The sequence below is a fragment of the Ictidomys tridecemlineatus genome, chromosome 13 (genome assembly GCF_052094955.1).
Source record: "Ictidomys tridecemlineatus isolate mIctTri1 chromosome 13, mIctTri1.hap1, whole genome shotgun sequence".
NCBI classification, from domain to species: Eukaryota; Metazoa; Chordata; class Mammalia; order Rodentia; family Sciuridae; genus Ictidomys; species Ictidomys tridecemlineatus.
This window is the reverse complement of record NC_135489.1, coordinates 43,659,902-43,682,345: the sequence shown is the minus strand read 5'-3', so window position 1 is coordinate 43,682,345 and position 22,444 is coordinate 43,659,902. Positions and strand designations below refer to the sequence as shown.

Here is a 22,444-nt window from a genome sequence, read left to right as displayed (position 1 = left end):
ATTTTTTTTTCATTAAAAAAGACCCATTTAACATTAGATGTGCTGGGCACAGTGGTACATGCCTGTACTCCCAGCGGCTCAAGAGGCTGAGGCAGGAGGAATGACAGTTCAAAGCCAGCCTCAGCAATTTACCAAAGCCCTAACCAATTCAAGGAGACCCTATCTATAAATAAATATGAAAAAAGTGCTATGGCTCAGTGGTTAAACACCCCTGGGTTTAATCCCTGGTACCAAAATAAATAAATAACATTAGCTGTGACTTTTTTCCTGTATCTTCATCATAATCTTCCCTTGCTGAGGGGGAAAAACGGTCTAACAAGATTGTAATAAATACAATTCCTGGATGCCAAAAAAAATTTTGCACTTAATGTCTCAACATCCTAATCCAAACTCCAGTTTAGTGAATTCACAACGTATCTTCTCCAGTATATTCGTCAATCTAATAAACTTGAAATTAAAATATGTCTCATATATAATATCAATTCGACACTAAAGATGAGGCACTGAGTTTGGAATTCATTTTTCTCCTCTCATGTCACGATAATCAGCATCCTCTAAATTAATTATCCATGATAAACAGCCTGAGACTTACATAAGAAAAACTTTGTAGGAACAAAGAAAAATTCCAGAGTTTTTTAGAGTCCAAAAATAAGACAGAACTCCTCCAGAAACATGTTTTGTGTGCATGTGTACTTGACGCCGTTTGCCAGGCTGCAGGCTTAGTCCAGCGCACTACACCAAAGCACTGCTTTTCCAGGCACTAACAAGCCGGTTTGTTCATGAGATAAAGCAACAGTTGGGCAAATGTCAAATGCCACACCACAAAGAATCTGACAGTAAACAGAAACCGATTAACATATTCTACGGGCACACAATGGTTCCCTGAGTGGCATTAAAAGTTGACTTCTGTTTTCATCCTTGCTCGAGTGCAGAAAAGAAAATGGAAATATTTAATATAAACTGCTAAAATTAGCAAGTAACTTTTCCAAGTTCAGCCCACTACAATTTACAAAGCTGCCTTGCTCCATAGGCAACAACAGGGAGGAGGATAATACAGAATCTTTGTGTCCCCAACTGGCAGTAATACCGCAGCGACTGCGGTAGCTTTTCTAAGGAGGACGCAGCCCCTTGTGTTTTTATCACGACTTATGTAATTAGTCAGGAGTGTCTCCACCACTGGACTGCAAGCTCCAGGAGAGCAGGGTTCACTGCTCACCACAGTAACCCCAAAGCTTGCAATAGGCACTCCAGAAATATTTGCTGCAAATATAAATGTACATGGGATGATCTAGAAAGCAGAAAGGGGCCCCAGGATGACCCCCAAAGTCCATGGAGTTCTTCCTCGTCAGCCCGCAAAGACTCTATTAAGATTCTCAAGTTCTCCAGAGACATCCCCAACTCCGCGGGAGTTTACGGGGTTCCGACTCTCCCTCTGCGCCGGGAGACTTGAGGACGGGTCCCCACCAGGCAGCCGCGGCGCGCGGGGCGGGGCGGAGCGACGCCAAAGTAACTCTGAGCGACGCGCGGGGCCGCAGGCTTCAACACACTGCCCTTCCCCGCGCGGGCGCACGCGCCCCGCCGTCCGAACGCCGCCCCATCCCTAGAGAAATCGGGCGACGGTTGCGTGGGCTTTTGTGCCTCTAAGAGCCTAAACGCGCGGAAGACTCCGTGAAAGAAAAAAACCGGTTCGCCCTCTTCAGCCTCCCACTCAGGCACAGCCCGCGGCTTGGGTTCCCATAGACTGCCGCTTCCAAGCAGGCCCGCCTCCGCCTCCCCCTCCGCCCCCGGCCGGGCCGATTCCCGCCCGGCCCTGCCCTCGGGGTCTCTCGCAAAGACGGGATGAGCCTGGCATCCCCAGCCCCGAGAGCTTTCACCTTCTGGATCGCGGCGGGTGTGATCTCCCCCTTGCCTCGCTGACGCGGGGCTGCGAACGCCACAGACATGTTGCCGCCGTCACCACTATCGGCAAGTCCCGAGCGCTCCGGGTGAACGGCAAACTGGGGGAAAGACGCCGGCCTCTCGGGCGGAACCACCTCGGGAATGCAGGGAGGGGGGATGCTCCAGTGCCGAGCAAACAACCAACTGGTCTGCCCTCAACGAGGAACTCCGGGTCGTGGAGATCTTGTTTCTGTGCGGTTTTTAGAAACCACAGCTCCGAAAAAACTTCTCCATTCTTGAATGCTCTGGAGCACACCCGACCTTTTCTGGTAGGCACCCCCGTTCCTTTGTGCTAATGGTAGAGCCGTGCCACAGTCCTCCCTCCGCTTCAGCGATTCAGGAAATGGTCCCGCCGCCGCGGGAGAGGGAGAGGCAGGGGCAGCCCCTGTCACAGGAAATGCGAGCGGCCCGAGCCGGCCCGCCCCTTTCGCGCGGGTGCTGCTCGCCGCCCTCCCCGGCGCCCTGAAGCAGCCTCAAAAGTGCGTTTCGTGCGCTGTTATAGACCTAGTTCAGTTTTTCCAACTTCATCGTTACCCTTCCTTGAGAAGAAGCGGCGGCCCTGAGTTGTCCGGGCAGCCGGGAGAGAGGAGGAGGACGGTCTGGACTCGGGAGTTGGTGCGGACCCGTGGAGCATCTGCCAAGATGAGCCAGAGGTGGAAGAACTCGGTGAACGCGGATTCGCTGATTTAAATGGCTCGGTTACGCCCCAAAAGCGCACCTCCGAGTCCACAGCTTCGCTCGCACGCCAAGTCGTGTCTAACAATTAGAAAGTAATGCTGGCCCAAAATTGGGACACCAAGGCTGTGTCCGGTACTCGGGGGCAGTCGTCCAACACGGCTAGCAGAGAAGTGGGTCGATTTCATCTAATTTGGGATTAAGCTTTGAAAGCACGGTCGCTCTCGGGTTTCCAGTGATACACTTAGTGGTTTGTCAAGTACGCCCAAGCTGCTAGGCTTCAAGTCAGGGTGAAGGGGGAAAAGTTTTCGAATGAGCGAAGAACACAAGCAAATGTGGGTAATGTGTTGCTGTGGATTTTTAAATTATTCTGTAAATCTAGACTAACATACAACAAAAAATAAAAGTTTATATAAAATGTTACCCAACGTTGAGACTCAACATTCAATATTTATAAATAAAATAGAAAAATAAAAAAGACATTTTAAAATTTTGTTTCAAATAAATTGTTTTGCATAAGTTCAGTTTCATTCATTCAGCAAATTTGGGTGTGTCGTCTTTGCCAGGCTTTATGCTAGGTACCGATAGACAGGGAACCTCTGCTCAATGATTTGTATTTGAATAAAGTTGACAGACCAAAAATGAAGTTAATATGCTTATATGTGAAGCCCAAAAGACTGGCAAACAAGAGAATGATGTAAGTTAAAGTGGGACATCTTTATAAAGAGAGCAGGGAGCGCTAGGGATTGCACCCAAACACTCCATCACTGAACTACCTCCTTAGTCCTTTTATGTTTTTATTTTGAGACAGGGTTAGTTAATGAGGCTGGTCTTGAACTTGCCATCCTTCTGCCTCAGTCACCCTAGTCCTGGGATTACAGGTGTGCATCCCTGTGCCTGGCCTCCATTATATCTAAACTGAAACCTGAAAAAACTCAAGCCATTCCAAAAATAAAGGAAGGGAGTTTATACTGCCTCCCTTCAAATGGCAAATATTCTTCGGAATTCTAAGCCTTGAAGAAAACACTGTTATGTTTGTACTTTATGTATTAAACTGAATTGAAAAATAATCTATTGAATTCAGAATAGAAACTAATTCTTGCCTACCACCAGGCTGTGAGTCTAACATCTAGTATGTAAGGTCATGTTTTGTTTACACAAAAGTACCTTATTTAAGCCCAGAGTCCTGATGACACATGCCTGTATTCCCATCAACTGGGAGGCTGAGGCAGGAGGAATACAGCCTCAGTACATTGGCAAGGCCCTAAGCAATTTAGTGAAACTGCCTCAAAATCAAAAATAAAATGGCTGGGGTATGTAGCTCAATTGTAAATTGCTGAAGCTGGCTTTGAACCTGAGATCCTTCTGCCTCAACCCCCAGAGTCGCTAGAATTCCAGGCATGCTCCATCATGCCTGGCTGAAAAAAACAAATCCTAAATACTCCAACTGCTCCAGTTACGTCCACTTGGCAGATAACATAGAAATCTTAAAAAGCAACAGGAACCAATGAAAAAAGTCTAACCACTTTAAAAAAAAAAAAAAAATCCCCCAGTGGAACTCCCATTCTAGGAAGACACCCAGGGATAGGTACCATCTTTTTTTTAAATTACAAATTCCCGACAGTGGGGAAGGGAAATCCATTAAGAACAGGTTATGGGTCCTCCTGAGGTATTTTACTCCTTCATAGTAGCAGCCTAGGGCACTCTTAGCACCCCATGCAGAAATAACCACAGTGATTCTATATGAAGGATATAGAAATGACAACCCTCAAAACAGTGTAGCCTGGGAAGAGAGAAGGAGGAAGAAAACAACATATTAATAACATTGATCCTTTCCCAAAACATCCTTTCCCAGTGAAAGGACAATCCCTGGGAGGGAAACAAAACTTACCCAGTGACAAGACTATCCCTAGGAAGGAGATGTCCATCAGGCCTAAAAATGACAATCTCTGGGAAGGAGCCAAAACATTGATCCTTCCCCATATAAATCCTTTCTCAGTGACAGTACAATTAGACCCTGGAAGGTAAGAGATAAGCACTAAATGCTGAACTCTGAGCCCTCCATTCTTACCCAGTAAAAACAAATTTCAAATTCTCGCAAATGCTTCCTGAATGCCCAAACTAATATATTCTGTTAAGGTCTTCATTGGTTGAGTCATCTCCCAGTGTGTAACCTATATAAACACAGACCTCTGCTGTAATTGGGGACCATTTTTGGTCCAGAAAGCTGTGCTCTGATGCCTGACTGATAGACTCTGCTGCTGAATAAAGGCTTTGCTGAATTTGTGAGGTCTGTATCTGACCAGGTTATTTTGTGCTTACATTATGTATGCCTTAAAAATACAATCATTTTCTCAAATTCATCTTTATATTCTTCTCTCCCTCTCTGCCATTGACATAGTCTTAACTCCCATGAACCCAGAAACTTGTTGGGACCTGACTTCCCAAAATTGGTTTCACCAATTTCATGAAGACCTGTCAATCTGGACTTTCCAGTGACATTAGGGAAATGATGTCCCTCAAAAGTGCAGCAGTTCCTTTTCTAGATTGTGAATCTTCAGATTGGTAATTCTGCCATTTTCATTTCAGTTCCTGAAATTCAGGCTCAACTCATGAAAAGTTGTTAAAACAACATGCTAAATGTAAAATATCAAACCTCAGTCCAAACTTTTCCTATTCAGAACATTAAATGAAGACTTCATTGGGTTTTATGGTGGCTTCCTGATTTGGGCAGTCCATCATAGAGGGAGTTTGAAAGTTATACCATCAATCCATGTCCTACATGAAATACCATGATTGTTTATGAAGAGTATTTTTAATAAATCTGAGTACAGTTTGGCTTGGGGAAAAAAATACTATAATTTTCTATGTGTCTCATTACATGAAATCTGTAGGAAGGCACTAGCCAAAAGGTTCAGCTGGAAATGTAAATGATCTCACTGGAAGAAGACACTTAAAAAGAACCTTGCCTCATTCTCAGGCTTTCTTGTAAAACTCAGTCTTACCTGCAAAAGTTGAAAATTCAGACAGAAGGAAGATTGAAACCAAGGAGATGCCTCAGCCAGAGATGTCTTAGGGAATGTAGTAAATCCTGTTTCACTTCACCATTAGTTTGAGAGAAATCCCAAGGTAGATTGATAGAAGAGCTGGGAGGAAAAGGAAAATCAAGAGCCTCTGGCATTTAGTTAAGAAAGGAATGAAGAACGAATATGCAAAGTTAGCCTAAATCTGGGAAATGATTCTGGGGACTTAAAAAAAAAATAGCTCCCCAGTTAACCATCTCCCCAAACAAACAAACAAACAAAAAATCAGTCCCTTTATTCAGACTACTTTTGCAAAGGGACATCTGAAGGAGGAATTGAAGTCACATAATCAAGATGTGGGAGATTTTTTTGAATAATACTAATAGAAGAATGTATAAAGAGACTCAGAATAAGTAATCTATATTAACAATTCATTCTTGTTTATTCACACTAATGAATGTATAGCAGACTGTTTTAACAAATTGAAAATAGAAATAGTACTTTACAGTGCAGCTATAGAAAATTGCTTATTTGATTTTCAAATGTTTCAATTTTTAATTTGCTTTCTATGAAGTTGTTTGTATTCCTTAAATATATTTCAATGAACTGATGAAGTGCTGCTGGATAATGTCCAATATTCAGTGAAACTGTAATCATGGGATTAAAAATCTTAATCCTCTCCCCAAATAAATCATGTATATGCAGATAATGGAGATAACTTTGTTTTAAAAAAGAATTTCTTTTAGCACTTATTGTTTTATAATTAATAGAGCATCTGTACTACCAAATTTGCTGATATTTTAAGCCCCTGTGCTGCCATAAATTCTTAGAATACACTGGGAAGGCATAGACCCAGCCTGTCTGCCCATAATTGGGCTCAGGGCACAATCCCTTAGGTAATATCTTTCAAAATATTTCTGCTCACAGTCTCTGTGGCATTTGATGAGTCAATTTGAGTTGTGGCTTCCACAGATTTCAAGATTGCAAGGAGAACAGCATATGCTATATATTTATATAATCATTGTTCTAGGCAGAACAAATCGCTTTTCACAATTCTCCATTAAAGACTTACTTTCAATACTACAGCAAATTTCATTCAACTTAGATTATAACATAGCCTATCTGGCACATTGTCACTTCTTATATTATCAAATATTAAATGAATTAAGAATGAATCAAATCAATTATATTTTGGGATTTTATGATATAAAAAAGAATTGCTTTTTGAAAAATACATAGTTTCATGGATAGTTTCACCCAACTTAACTCAATATGATAAATATACAGCAACATCCTCCATCAATGCTTATTTATTTAGCATTTATTATGTACTAGCCAGTATGCTGGTGATTGCCTTAACTTACATTGGATTTTTCAATACAGATTGTTTCAATTTTAACAGATAAACTATGTAAAAACACATCAGGTACTGTAAGTTACAAGAATTAGATTTGTACATAAAAATATAGTACAAGGGCTGGAGATATAACTCGGCAGTAGAGCACTTGTCTAGCATGTATAAAGCATTGGTTTCAATTCCCAGTACTGCAAAAATAAAGTAAAAAAAGTAATAAGGAGAAAAATGTTCATTTCAAGAGTAGAAATGATATTGAGTCTATCCTTGGAAAGTTTTTCTGGCCAGAATTTATGTACCCCTCTCTGCTATTTAGTATATTCTCTACACTTAGTTAAAAAAAAAATATATATATATATATATATATTTACACACATACACATATAACTGTTCTCCAACTACTTCATAATTTATAGAGAGTATTATAATATAGTGTCTATTAACTAAATTCCCTAGGCATGGGTGTGGTAGACAGAACAATTTCACAAAGATGACTACTCCCTAATCCCTGGAAACTATTGATTATGTTATGTGCCATAGCAAATTGGAATTAATATTCTACATGGAATTAAAGTGGTTTTAGCCAACTGATTTTAAAATGTGAAGAGTAACCTGGATTATCCAGGTGAACCCTGTGAAATCTCAAGTGCCCTTAAACAGGGAATAGTAAGACTTAAAAGTCAGAATCAGAGAGATGGCATCTTGAGGAAAATGGGCATTGCTAGCTTTCTGACACTGTTAACTTCTCTAACACCTGAATTTTAGCCCAGGTATCAGGCTTACCAAACTTCAAAACAGTGTTTAAAGATATGTAATTTTAAGCTACTAAGTTTGTGATAACTTCCTAGAAAAGTAATAAGAAACTAATATAATGTTTTCCAATATAATGTGGGATTTCAACAATATGTAGTAAAATGTTGATGTTATTGAATATATTGCAAACTACCATCCTAATATATATTAAATTAAACTAATAATCACATTTCTTACACATTATCTTAAAAGAAAAATAATAGAGGCTAGGAGTGCTTTCCTAGTGGACATAAAACCCTGGGTTCAATCCCCAGCACTGCAATAATAATAAAAGAAGAAAATGATGATGACAATAGAAGAATTATAGCATAAAAAGTTAAAATATATGATAATAAAAAGCATAATATTGCAAACCCACAGGTAGTAATTCTCAAGCATTTTGGCCTCAGAATCCCTTAGCACCCTTAAAAATATTGTGTGTCTTAAAGATCTTTTGTTTAAGTGAGTCACGGCTCTCAATTATTTACCTGATTAAATATGAAAATTTGGAGTCTTTCAACATTTTCCATTTGCTCTGATAGCTACTGGATCCTCAAACATCTTGTACCTCTGGAAAATTCCATCATATTCTCCTAAGAGAAAATGAGTTTTAGAAAGCAAAGGAAAACAAACCCTTTATTTATTCATTTATTTTTAAATTTCAAGACAGGGTCTCACTAAGTTGGCCAAGCTGACCTGAAACTTGGGATCTTCCTGCCTCAGCCTCCCAATTTCCAAGCTGCTGGTATTACAGGCATGTAGCACCACACTGGCCACCTCCTAGACCTTTCAAAAGGTAAAAGGAACCTCCAAAGACCCTAATATCATACTTCCTAGCAACAAAATTAATTTTTTTCAATTAAAAAAATGTTTTGGTACTGGGAATTGAACATAAGGGTATTTTACCATGAGCTACTTTCCCAGTCCAACACTTTTTGTTTTTATTTTGAGGTAGGTTCACACTAAATTGTCCTGGCTGGCTTCAAACTTGAGATCCTCCTTCCTCAGTCTCCCAAACTGCTGAGATTATAGTTGTACACCATCACCCAGCTACGTTGATCTTAAATGAAAAATGTTCTAACACCTTGCCACTGAATATCATGTTTACTTAAGATTTCTTTTTAACAAAAATTTTTGGTGCTGGGGTGTCGCGACCCCTTGCCCGCAAGGAAGACGCAACTTGGGAATCTTCTTTCAGTGGTTTATTCAGGCCCTTGATATTTCTTCTACTGATCCCTCGGATGCCCCTCAACCTTAATAAAGCATCTCAAGGCCCAATGCGAAGCTGCCACGTGGAACTTTCTCATAGGGTGCTGAAAAACCATGCGCCAACTCTCCCAAATAAGGAGTTGTTTGTCACATACCACAGCGGAGCCAGCGCCATCTTGTAATGGCGACCACAATCTGCATAAGCGGCAGAGGCGGCTCACCACACTGGGGATTGAACACAGGTACTTTACCACTGAGCTACTTCCCCAGTCCATTTTATTTTAAGACAGAGTCTCGCTAAATTGTCCAGGCTGCCTGGAACTTGCAATCCTCCTGATTCAGCTTTTTGAGTCACAGGGATTAGAAGCATGCACCACTGTGCCTGGCTTAATTTTTTTCCCCCAGTGATGGGGATGGAACGTGGAGCTTTAAGGGTTCTTGTGAGGGACCTTGGGACATTAAAGAAATGTCTTCCTATTCTTAGACTGTTTTGAGTCAATGAGATTGCTAGAGATGGTGAATTGTATGCTTTTCTGCATTTGTTGAGTAAAAACTTCCCCTTTATTCTGTGAATCAGAAGACCTTTTCTATAAAGGACCAGATAGTAAATATTTTAGGTTTTGCAAGCTATACAGGCCCTGTGTTATTATGCAGCTTAGCCATTTTAGCAGGAAAGCAAGGATAGACAATATAAAGAAGAACAGGCACAACTGTGCTCCAATAAAACATTACTCATAAGAACAAGGGAAGCAGTAGGACAGATTTGGTCCCGGAGCAGTACTTTGCCAGCTTCTGCTGTAGTCTGTTAATGTGGTATTTCAGTTAACTTTTTCACTGCTGTGACTAAAAGACTGACCAAAACAATTTTAGAAAAGGAAAAGTTTATTTGAGGGCTCACAATTTCAGAGATCTCAGTCCATAGACAGCCAGCTCCATTCTTCAGGACTCTAGGTGAGTCAGAACATCATGGTGGAAGACAGTGGCAGAGGGAAGCAGCTCACTTGATGGTAAGACAGCAGAGACTCTACTTGCCAGATACAAAATATATATCCTAAAGCCACGCTCCCAATGACCCACTTCCTCCAGCCACAGCCTACCCACCTTCAGCCCCATCCCAGTTAATCCCCATCACTGGTTAAATCACTGATTGGATTAAGGTTGGTGTAAGACAATCATTTCTCCTTTAAACCTTCTTGCATTGTCTCACACATGAATTTTTGGGACACACCTCACATCCAAACTATAAAGTGGTAAATTAGATTCATTGATTAATTCATAGAATAAATTCAACTTGTGATACACTTATCTTTTTGTACGTTGCTTGTTTCTATTTGTTATTTTGCTTAGAATTTTTGTATGCATTCATTTTCTTCTCTTATATCAGGTTTTGTTAAGATTATACTGCTTCATAAAACAAGTATGGAAGAAGTCTTTTTCTATTCTCTTGATGAATTTGAATAAGATTGGTATTGTTTTATAGGATTCACAAGTGATGATATCCCTGGGTCAAGAGTTTCTTTAAGATAGAATTTTTATTTATGGATTTAACAAATTTGAGACATACAAGACATTTCTTTCCATCACCCCACCTTGTGTTAGGTTTTTGATGCTTTTCTAAGAATTTGCTCATTTTACCTCAATTTTTCATTACTGTCATTAAGTTACAAAAAAATTTTCATGGTATTAAGATTCATCTTGTTACTACTATTATTCATACCTACTTTCTTTTCTTGATTTGGTTTTCCAGTATCTATCAGTTTTATTAGTTTTTCAATAACCCAAATTTTAGCTTTATTTTCTATTTTTTTAATTCACTGTAGATGGAAATGATATCTTTATTTTATTTATTTTCATGTGATGCTAAAAATGGAACTCAGTGCCTCACATGTGCTAGGCAAGTGCTCTACCACTGAGCCACAGCCACAGCCACTATTCTTATTTTTTCCTTCCACTTTCCTTGATTTAATATGCTGTTTTTAAAATATACCATCTTAAATATATATATAACATCTTGACATGGATGCTTAAGGAATTGATTTTTAGCCTTTCTTCTTCTATAATGCTTTTTTAATTTTTTCTTGTGGTGCTGAGGATTGAACCCATGGCCTTGTGCATATGAAATAAGCACTCTACTAACTGACCTGTATCCCCAGCACCCTTAATGCTATTTTAAACCACCACCCTCCAACACTATTTTGGCCCTAACACAAAACTTTTACATATTATGTTTTTGTTATGATTCAGTTAAAAGTATCTACTAATTTCCATTATTAATTCCTCTTAGATCCATAGTTTTGAAAAATATTTAAAAATTTTTCAATATGTGGTGTTTTCTATTTATATTGTTACTGGTTTCTGGCCTAATTTCACTACTGGCAGAGAAAATACTTTGTATGCTTTTAATCCTTTGAGATTTGTCAAACTTTCCTCAAAACCTATTATACAGTCAATTTTTGTAAATATCTAATGTTTGTTCAAAATGTAAATGAAGTCTGCAGTTATTTTATACACACTATAAAGTGGTAAATTACATTCATTGATTAATATATTTAGTGTGTACATACATGATGGGAAAGATACTGACAGAGATAGCATGTCAATTTTATTCATCATGTTGTTTGAATAGTATATACTGGGTTTTTTGTTTGTTTCTTTGTTTTTTAGTCTGCTTATTTTATCAATTACCAAGAAAACTATTGAAATTTCCACCTATAATACTTGGTATTGGGTACAAATTTAGAATTGTTGGATCTTCCAGATTAGATTTGTCATTATAAAATATTTGTCAGAATCTCTTGCTATACTTTTTTTTTAAAAAAATTATTCAATACTCAGGATTAAATCCAGGGGCACTTAACTACTGAGCTGTATCCCCAGAACTTTTTTTAAATTTTGAGACAGGTTCTTGCTAAATTGCCCAGGGTGGTCTCTAACTTGTGATCCTCCAACCTCAGTCCCCAGAGTTGCTGGGAATACAGTCATGTGCCACTATGCCCAACTCCTTGCTATGCATCTTGAGGTAAGATCTACTTTTTAGCAGTTTTTTGTTTTGGGGAGTTTTTGGTTAAATGTTGCATGATGTATCTTCTTCACTTTCACTTTTTAAAACTCTTATTATTTATTCTAAGCAGTACATAAGTGCATTTATTTTTATCTACCCTATAAATTATTTTTTTTAAATAGAGAGGGAGGGAGAGAGAGAGAGAGAGAGAATTTTTTAATATTTATTTTTTAGTTATCGGCGGACACAACATCTTTGTTTGTATGTGGTTCTGAGGATGGAACCCGGGCCACACGCATGCCAGGCGAGCGCGCTACCGCTTGAGCCACATCCCCAGCCCTAAACTATTTTTTAATAAATGCTTTATTTATTAAATTTTTTTAATAAATGTTGTTCTTTTAGCTACTGATAGACTTTTATTTTCTTTATTTATATGTGGTGCTGAGAATCAAACCCAGTGCCTCCCACATGCCAGGCAAGTATGCTACCACTGAGCCACAGCCATAGCCCCTACAACTATTTCTTATAATTAAAATGTTTATATAATTATAGATAATAAAAGTATTAATATAGTTATCTTTAAATCTACTAAATACTATTTGCTTTCTATTTTTCCAGCCTGTAATTATTCCTTTCTCTTTCTTTTCTATCTTTTTTAGAAAAGAAAGAGACTGAACCCAAGGACTTCTACATGATAGGCACAAGCTATACCACTGAGCTACACTCCCAACCCCTTCTTTCTAGTGATATCTTTTATTATTATATTTTTTACACAATATTACATTATTCTCTTAGTGATTTTTGCAAAGATTACAACATGTCTTCTGGACCACCTGAAAATTAATATATTACAAACGTTGTGGTATATGCCTGCAATACCAGTTACTTGGGAGTCTGAAGCAGGAGGATCACAAGTTGGAGGCCAGACTGGGCAATTTAGCAAGACACTATCTTTTTATGTTTTATTTTTGGTACAGGATTGAATCCAGGGACACTTACATCCCCAGCCCTTTTTAATTTTTATTTTAGACAGGATCTCACTAAGTTGCTGAGGCTGGCTTTGAACCTGCAATCCTCCTGTCTCAGTCTCCCGAGTTGCTGGAATTACAGGCATGTTAACACATACAAGTCCTTTTCTTAAAATAAAAAATAAAATGGGATGGGGATGTAGCTCAGTGTCAGAGTGCCCATGGGTTCAATCCCCAGTACTGTGAAATGAACATACGTTTACTCTTTGAACACTGTGCAACAATGAAAGGCAATTGAGGACACCTTAATTTCATTTGCACTCTTTCCCAAGTTATATTTCATCACTGATTTTAATACTCTTATCTTAATACACACATAAGGGATTATTATTATTTTAGTCAATTATTTTTTTAATTTAGGCATGTATTTACCTTAATGCTCTTCATTTCTTCCTACATCTCCAAACTTACATCTTTGATCATTTTTTTTCTGTCTAAAGAACATTATCTAGTATTTTCTTTAAAAAGTATTTAAGTAATGTTTTCTTGTTTTCTTTGTATGAAAAATACCTTCATTTACCTTCAATTTTGAGGGACATTTTTCACTAGATACAGAATATCTTGCTTGCATATTTTTTCTTTTAGCATGCTGAAGATAGAATCCTGTATGTCATTATAGAAATAAATCAGTTGAATGTCAATTATTGCTTATTGGTAATATGCTAATTTCCCCCCTTTGGATAGCTTTAAATTTTTCTTGCTGTAAATTTTTGGTTTATAGCAGGTTTATTATGGTTTTTCTAAATGTGAATTTTATCCTGCTCAGTGTTCAGTTTTTCCTAAATCTTTTGTTTCTTTGGGTAATTTTGAAAAATTCCAAACCAAATATCTTTATGTATTATTTTGACCTTTATTTCCTATCTTCTAGCACCCCAACTGTATATACATTAGATTTTTCAACATATCCAGGATATTTTTTTCAGTGTTCCCTATTCTTTTCTCTGTGCTTTAATATAGATTTTTCTTCTTATACTATTTTATAATCCACACTTCTATCTTCAACTAGGTCTCCAATCTTAAATTCATTCATTGACCTTTTTTTTTTAATTTTAATATTTATTTTTTAGTATTTGGCGGACACAACATTTTTGTTTGTATGTGGTGCTGAGGATCGAACCCGGGCCGCACGCATGCCAGGCGAGCGCGCTACCACTTGAGCCACATCCCCAGCCCCATTCATTGACCTTTTAATTTTAGTTAATATAGTTCTTGTTTTTACAATTTCCAACTGACTATTTATTAATAGTTCTAGTTCCTGTTAAAAAATCTCAATCAGGACAGGCATAGTGGCACACACCTGTAGTTCCAGCTACTCAAGTGACTTAGGCAGGATGATCACAAATTCAAGGCCATATTGGGCAATTTAGTGAGGCCCTGTCTCAAAGGCTGAAAAGGGATTTGCCCTGGTGACACAAGCGTGTAATCCCAGCTTCTGAGGAGGCTGAGACAGAAGGATCCCACATTTGAAGCTAGCCTCAACAATTTAGGAAGGCTCTGTCTCAAAACAAAAAGAAAAAGGACTGGGAATGTAGCTTAAAGATAGACTGCTTAATGGGGGAGAAAAAGACCAAGAAAAGGGTTTGGGGATCTAGCTTAGAAGTAGAGCAACCCTCGGTTCAATCCCCAGTACTACCAAAACAAAAATAAAAACATAAACAAACCCCTCAATCTAGTTTTTAATCTCTTGATTATAATTATCTTATTTGTTTCAAAAATCTATATCTGATCCAGGTGTGGTGGTAACCCCAGAGACTTAGGAAGATCACAAATTCAAAGCTGCCTCAACAATTTAGTGAGACCCTTTCTCAAAATTAAAAATTAAAAGAAATAGGGATGTGGCTCAGTGGTTAGGTGCCCTTGGGTTCAATCCCTGGTACAAAAAAAATATGTATTTGATAACTTTAATGTATTATATGAGCCTCTTTCTATTGCCTATTGTTTATCTTGTTGTTTGATCCATCTTTTCTTTAAGTGTGCATGATTATTTTTGATTGAGCACAGAATACTGCATATAAAAATGCAACAATACAACAATTATATGCAGCTCTGCATGACATTATCTTTCAATGCACAGAATTTACTTTTGCTTCTAGTAGGCAACTACTCACTAAGCACACTAGAAATGCTTTGTTCTAGTGCTTTCAACACTTTGCCTTTTAAAAAATTATTGAAGAACCCAGAGTGTTTTCTAAATGTGGGTTATGTCTATTAATATTTATCATATTAGAAATTAAAAGAAGCTTTACTTTTATTAGTTCATGAAAAGTAATAAACTCATTATACATTTACACAGTTAACACATTTTTGTGATAATTACATTTTCCAAATTTAAAAAAATGAGAATGACATTGCAAGTCTCTTCTCTGCCTATGTGTGTGTGTGTGTGTGTGTGTGTGTGTTGGAAACTAGCCCAAGATCTTGTATATACTAGGCAAGCTCCCTACCACTGAGCTATATCCCCAGCCCTGTAAATCTCTCAATGTTTGGCTCAATAAAACAGCTTTATTCTCATATTTGCTTCTATATTCAAACTGCTGCAATGTTATTTTGCTTGAAATATAGGGAGAAAATCTAACCTTACAAAGATACATAGTAGAACAAAGAAGATAATTATTTAAATAGGCCTTTTAGATCCCTTCAAAGCAAGTATACAATTATTTAGTTTCCTAGACATCAGTTGAAGTATGTAATCTAAAATCCTATTAAAGAACTTTTAGTACTCTTTTGCATTAAAATCCACTGGTCTATTTGAATATTAGTTCTAAGGGTTGGGGATATAGCTCAGTAGTAGAGTGCTTGCCTAGCATGTGCTAAGGCCCTGGGTTTGATCCCCATCATCACCACACAAGCACACACCAAACAAACAAACAAACAAAAAACCCCTTTGATTATTGCTTTTACTTATGCACAACTGTACATCATACTTTAGTTCTGGAAAATACTGGCTCACAAAGTTATGAATATCTTATATCTTGCAAATCTAGTACATCAAAAAAATCACATCACCATAAATCTTATCAGTAGTCTTTCATCATTGGGAAACAGTTAAGTTCATAGTGATAAAAGTCTTCAAAAATCTCAACTGTTGCTTAAAAGCTTGAATTTTTATCTTTGGAAATAGATAAGATCATTAAACGTTGTTTTTCTTGAAGAGACAGACTCACTTTGTTCATCTTCAAATGTCTGTCTAAATAAGTAACTCTGAATAAACATAGTTTGTCAGTCATTCTTTCTAATATAAAAGGTGTTCCATGAGAAAGGGGGCTGATTTAGCCAGCAACTAAAAGATTTACACAGGTGCTTCAAGCTAACCATCTTGTTTTAAAGACAGTAAAAATGCTTTATATGGACTTCTCTCTTTGTCATTATGAAGAGTAAAAAGATAGGTATTCTGGGGCAGGGATTGTGGCTCAGCAGTAGAGCGCTCACCTAGCACATGCAAGACCATGGGTTTGATCCTCAGCACGACATAAAAATAAATAAAATAAAGGTATTGTGTCCAACTACAACTAAAAAATAAATATTAAAAAATATAGATATTCAAGAGTCAAAAACAAAATAATTAATAACTTAATGCTTAGTAAATCAGATTCTAAAATGAAATTGGTTATTTTCCCCCCGTGAGTGCTTAGGAATAAAGAATATAGCATGTACTAGAGTAAGTTTGGTGCTACTGCCTTGATACAGATAAGAATCCAGTAGATTCTTTTGCTTTTCATTGTCAATATACATATTCATGTAATGAAAAGCAAGATATTGTCTTAATATTATTATAATTTTAACATTGTGATTCCCTTCAAAGTTTTTGGTATTGCTCCAAAGAACTATGTAATAGTTTAGGACTACCACTGCTTTATTTCAATCAGGGATTTAGGTGAATTTAAAACTTATTATTATTATGTAGTAAATTTATTATTTTTCATGAACTAATAATTTCTAATTTCTAATATGATAAATATTAATAGACATAACACACATTTAGAAAGCACTCTGGTGTCTTCAGTAATTTTTTAAAAGGCAAAGCATTGGAAGCACTGTAATAAAGCATTTCTATTGTGCTTAGTTATTATCTCTGCAAAAAGGTTTTTGGGGGGCTGGGGCTGGGGATGTGGCTCAAGCAGTAGCGCGCTCGCCTGGCATGCGTGGGGCCCAGGTTCGATCCTCAGCACCACATACCAACAAAGATGTTGTGTCCGCCAAATACTAAAAAATAAATATTAAAATTCTCTCACTCTCTAAAAAAAAAAGGTTTTTTTAAGTTTTAAACTTTATTTGAATATTGTAAAATTGTACATTCCAATAATTAAAATCTTTGAGCAACAACAACAAAAACCCCACAAGGAATCTATTAGACTGCATTTTACAGCCTTCAGAACACGTTGAATCAGTCTGGTTTTTATTCTGGATTTCAATTATCATCCCACCCCATTTCTTACATCAACATTCAAGTTCTTTTCTTTACCTGCCAGCTAGATAGGCATATTCGAGGAGCAGGCATGGCCTTCCCTGTCAGTAGTTCTTTTTTTTGTACTGGGAATTCAACTCATGGGCACTTGACCACTGAGCCACGTCCCAGTCCTATTTGTATTTTATTTAGAGACAGGGTCTTGCTGAGTTGCTTAGTACCTTGCTTTTGCTGAGGCTGGCTTTGAACTCGCAATCCTCCTGTCTCCGCTTCCCAAGCCACTGGATTATAGGTGTGCACCACCGCACCTGATTTAGTTCTCAATATTTTGATGTGAAAGGGGCAGCACAGTTATTTAGACTTGATCCAACCTCTTTGCATCTTATAAGCTAAACAGCTAAAAGAAGTAAAATATGAAGGCAGTGCTCACACAAGGCATGTTGGCAGCACTCCTGTTCCATTGTTTCTTTTGATGTGGGAAACCAACCTTACAGTGACTGAGTCACACTCCCTGGCTGGGTGCTGAGGTGCTCAGTCACAGAAATGTGGCAGAGCTTTTCCCACCCTTCTTGGGTCTGAGGGTCGAGGGTCGGTGTCTCATGCATGGGTATGTCTTGCTACAGTTCCATGGGTGAAGCTATGCTCACCTGTTCCTTTGTAATATAACCCCTTGCCCTGTTTAAGATAGAATCTTCCATGGAAGTGCCTTGTGTGTGTCCCCATCTCTTAGGGTGTCCTTGGGTGTGGCCTACCCAGATATCAGTCAACCTGCTGACAGTGGACATCATGAAGACAGACTCAGCCCCCTGAAACCTGATACCTTGCCTCATTTAAATAACTTCCCCTCAATAAAAGGGGTCAGGGTGTGCTCTCGCTCTCTCTCTCTTCCTGTGGACCCTTAAGGTCAGAGGAGCTGTCACAGTGACCCCAAGGAAAAAGGTATTTGTGTCTCTTGTGTGGTTATTTCGTGAAGCCCAATTAGCCCAGTTTAACTGGAGTGACCCCTGAGCGTTTTAGTCATGAGAACAGAAACCCGGCATTTTGAAGGATACTACTTTGTGTTTCTGTGTTCTTCAATTTTGACTTCTCAATTTCTCAATCTCAATCATACAAAGTTTGTCAAACGTGGTTGCAGAAAAAGCAGAACAAGGTATATGAGCAAGCAAGGTATATGTAGGAGCCACGTCAGAATGTAGAATAGGTCTTTTTTAACTTCACTCTTGTGGGATAATGGTTCCAACAAAAAAGCTTAAATGATTTGCATAACATCTCGTCATGCTTTGAACTCCAATTTTTGTCTAATCTAAGATCTGCTTTAGCTGGGCGCAGTGGAACAAGTCTATAATCTCAACAGCTTGGAAAGCTGAGGCAAGTCAGTCTCAGCAATTGAGCAAGATCCTGTCTCAAAATAAAAAATAAAAAGCACTGGGGATGTGGTTAAGCACCCCTGGGTTCAATCCAGGGACACTTTTAAAAAAAGATTTGCTTTAACTTCTAAACTAGGCATCAGGAACAGGCAAATATCTCTGGGTTTTCCTTCTCCTTTAAATATAAGCACCACAAATGTTCATTCCTTGTTAGCTCTTTAGGAATAGCATATAGATTTTGTTTTCTGTTTTGGTTTATTTGTTTTTTTGTGTGTGCCAGGAATTGAACTCAGAGGTGCTTAACCACTGAGCCACATCCCCAGCGAATTTTACATTTTGCTTTGAGATGGGGTCTCGCTAAATTATTCACGGGCTCACTAAATTGCTAAGGCTGGCTTTGAACTTGGGATCCTCCTTCCTCAGCCTCTCTAGTCACTGGGATTACAGGCGTGTATCACTGCACCCTGCAACATGGATTTGAAAACATATTTTGTCCCATATTTCTAGTTGTTCTCAATAGAAGATTTGGGTCAAATCATTAAGATTACCATCGTTAAAAATCTCTAGGCATTAAATTGTTTCTGACCATTGTTTTTGTTAGTCTAAACTATGCTTGTTGTAAAAAATAACATAAGGGCTGGGGATGTGGCTCAAGCAGTAGCACACTCGCCTGGCATGTGTGTGGCCCGGGTTCGATCCTCAGCACCACATACAAACAAAGATGTTGTGTCTGCCAATAACTAAAAAATAAAATATTAAAATTCTCTCTCTTCCCTCTCTCTAAAAAAAATCTATAAAAAAACATAATATAGTTACACATAAACAGTTTAAAATGGTGACTTCTCTTTGTTTACCATGTCTTTCTATTCTCTTTCCAATCTCTGTCCTCCTGCAAAGAAAACCACTTTTGTCAACTTGGTGTATGTCCTTTCACTCTTTTCCCCACATATTTAGGATCATATATTTGTAGACATATATTCTTTAAAAGTATAAATGGGTTCATGCTATAGCTTTACACTTCCAAATTTCTCTTTTATAGAGTAATCAACTTTTCAGTTAACTCAATGACAAATAACAATAGCTACCATTTTGTAAGCATTTACTCTGTATCAAGTAGACCTGGGGACTAATGTATTATTTCATTTATTCTTCACAACAACCTTGTGAAGTAGATACTATCCCCATTTTACAAGTAAGGAAACTGAGTTTTAGTAAAATTAATTTTATCTACCTGTTATGGTTAGATATCAGGTGTCCTCCAAAGCTCATGTGTGACACAATGCAAGAAGATTTAAAGGTGGAATGACCAGGTTATGAGAGCCTTAATCCAACCAGTAAATTAATCACCTGATAGGTATCAACCAGAATGTAAGTGTAGGCAAGTAGGGTGTGGCTGGAAGAAATGGGTCATTGGGAACATGTCTTTGGGGTATATATTTTATCCCTAAAGAATGGAGCTCTCTGTCTCTCTCTCTCCCTGCTTCATGGTGCAATGTTCTGAGCTGTTTCCTTCCACCACACTCTTCCACCATGATGTTTTGCCTTGCCTCAAGCCCTAAGGAATAGAACTAGACTTCTATAAAATTAATATTGAGCCCCCAAATAAACTTTTCCTCCTCTAATTGTTCTTGTCAGGTCTTTTGGTCACAGTAATAAAACACTACCCCAAACCACAAAACTGTTAAAATTGTAGTCTCAATATGAAGCCTGAATGTGTGAATTAATCCTTGTCAATATTTCTAAAATGTACACTATAACACATTATAACATTCATAAAATTCCTTTCAATCAAAGTTACAAAAATCCTCTATTCAAATGTCAGTTTTCTCATTTTCATATTATACCATAAGCATATAAGATGTCACCAACTGGGAGAACTAAATGAATGGTACAAAGACCCTCTGTAAAATGTCCTTAAATGTGAGTCAATAAGTTCTTTTGTTGTTTTTGTTTTTTTGGTATCGCACCTGGCTGAGTCCATAATTAAAAAAAAAAAGTCACAAACCTTTACATAATGTAGAATTCCATTTATATACATTTTTTGAAATGACAGAATTATAGAGAAGGAGAACAGATTAGTGGTTGTCAGGGATGGTGGAGGTAGAAAGATATGTTTTCTAAGGTGGACAGTATAGGGATCTTTGTGATTTGAAACAGTTCTATATCTTAATGGTGGTAGTGGTTTTAGCACACAATATATTACCCAGAAACACACATAGGAGTGCATGTAAAATTGCTGAAATCTGAAAAGCCTCTATGGGTTGTACCAATGTCAGTTTCATAGCTTTGTTATTTTATTGTACTATAGGTATGTAAGGTATTACCATTGGACCAAACTAGGAGAAGAGTAGGAGACTTCTCTCCACTATTTTTCTATTATTTCAATATAGAACAGAAAAGGGGGTTACTTAACAAGAATAACGAAATACTTCTCAAAAAAACATCTTCTGGCAAACAACAGTTTTGTAACCACAAAATAAATTGTTCTGTTGGAAATTTTTGTTTTTCTTAGTAGAATCAAACTTTTCTAGAGTTTCCCACATTAAAGAAAAGGGGTTCTTTATTCAGGTAGCCGAGAAGGTGGCAGACATTTAGACTCAGTGCGCTTATCAAAAGCAGCTAACCATCTTTCAAAACAAGAAGGGGGTCTTGCTGGGAAAAACTGGCAAGGAGACGCCTCTAAATACCACAATAATATTAGCCTGCACTTTAGGACACCCAAGGAGGCCATTGAGGACACCTACATTAATAAGAATGTCCCTTTACTGGTAACATTTTCATCCAAGGGCAGATTCTGTTTGGGTGTGGTGACCAAGATGAAGATGCAGGCACCACTGTTATCCTCTGGGACTATTTCCATTACATGTGCAAGTACAGTTACTGGGAGAAGCACCACAAGAACATGTCTGTGCACCTATCCCCCTGCTTCAGGTATGTCCAGATTGGTGATATTATCACATTGGTCAAGTGCGGGCCCCTTAACAAGATAGTGCACTGTAATGTGCTCAAGGTCATCAAGGCTGCTGGCACCAAGAAGCAATTCCAGAAGTTCTGAGATTGGATGTCTGCCCATTCCCCAAAATGAATTATCTTATTTTCCAATGGAAAAAAAGAGACCAGAAGGGGAATGAATACAAATTGCTCTCAAGAGTCAACTCAATTCTAGCTTTTTGGAATTAAGAAAAATGAGTTTCCTCTTTTGTGGATAATTTTTCTTTCTTTCTTTTTTCTTTTCAGTACCAGGATTGAATCTAGGGGTACTTAACCACTTAGCCACATCCCCAACCCTTTTGAGACAGGATTTTGCTAAGTTGCTGAGGCTGGCTTGAACTTAAGATACTCCTGCTTCAGACTCCCAAGTTGCTGGCATTACAGACATGCCCCACCATGCCTAGCTCTTTTTCTTAAGTCCAAGTTGATTTCACCAACTTTAAGATCTTGTCCATTTTAATACAGCATCTAATAAACAATACAGAGTAGGTAATAATAGCCAAATTTACTTGGTCATTAGCACCTCCTGGAATCATTTTTATAATGCACATTTAATGTTCGACCTTTGGACCACATTGCTGAAGAATTTTTTAATACTCTCATATTATTGATAAAGACAGAGTTGTTTCACAGGTAGTAATGTTTTACAACATAATACAGA

The 22,444-nt window shown here is 37.9% G+C and overlaps 1 protein-coding gene and 1 pseudogene across 4 annotated transcripts in view; one reads left to right on the top strand and one right to left on the bottom strand.

The window, feature by feature from the left end:
* The window catches only part of Ss18 (SS18 subunit of BAF chromatin remodeling complex), an 85,905-nt gene extending 83,799 nt beyond the window's left edge, over positions 1 to 2,106 (bottom strand). For 3 of the 4 annotated variants that reach the window (XM_013360223.4, XM_078030221.1, XM_078030222.1), the window contains exon 1: positions 1,875 to 2,034. In XM_013360223.4, coding sequence (XP_013215677.2) covers positions 1,875 to 1,943 — 69 coding nt within the window. In that variant the 5' untranslated portion in view covers positions 1,944 to 2,034. Of the gene's footprint in view, positions 1 to 1,874 lie in introns of all 4 variants that reach the window. The other variant, XM_078030220.1, reaches the window with a different exon arrangement.
* Positions 2,107 to 2,711: 605 nt separating this feature from the next.
* LOC101972965 (small ribosomal subunit protein uS17 pseudogene) lies at positions 2,712 to 21,847 on the top strand (annotated as a pseudogene).
* Positions 21,848 to 22,444: the final 597 nt, after the last annotated feature.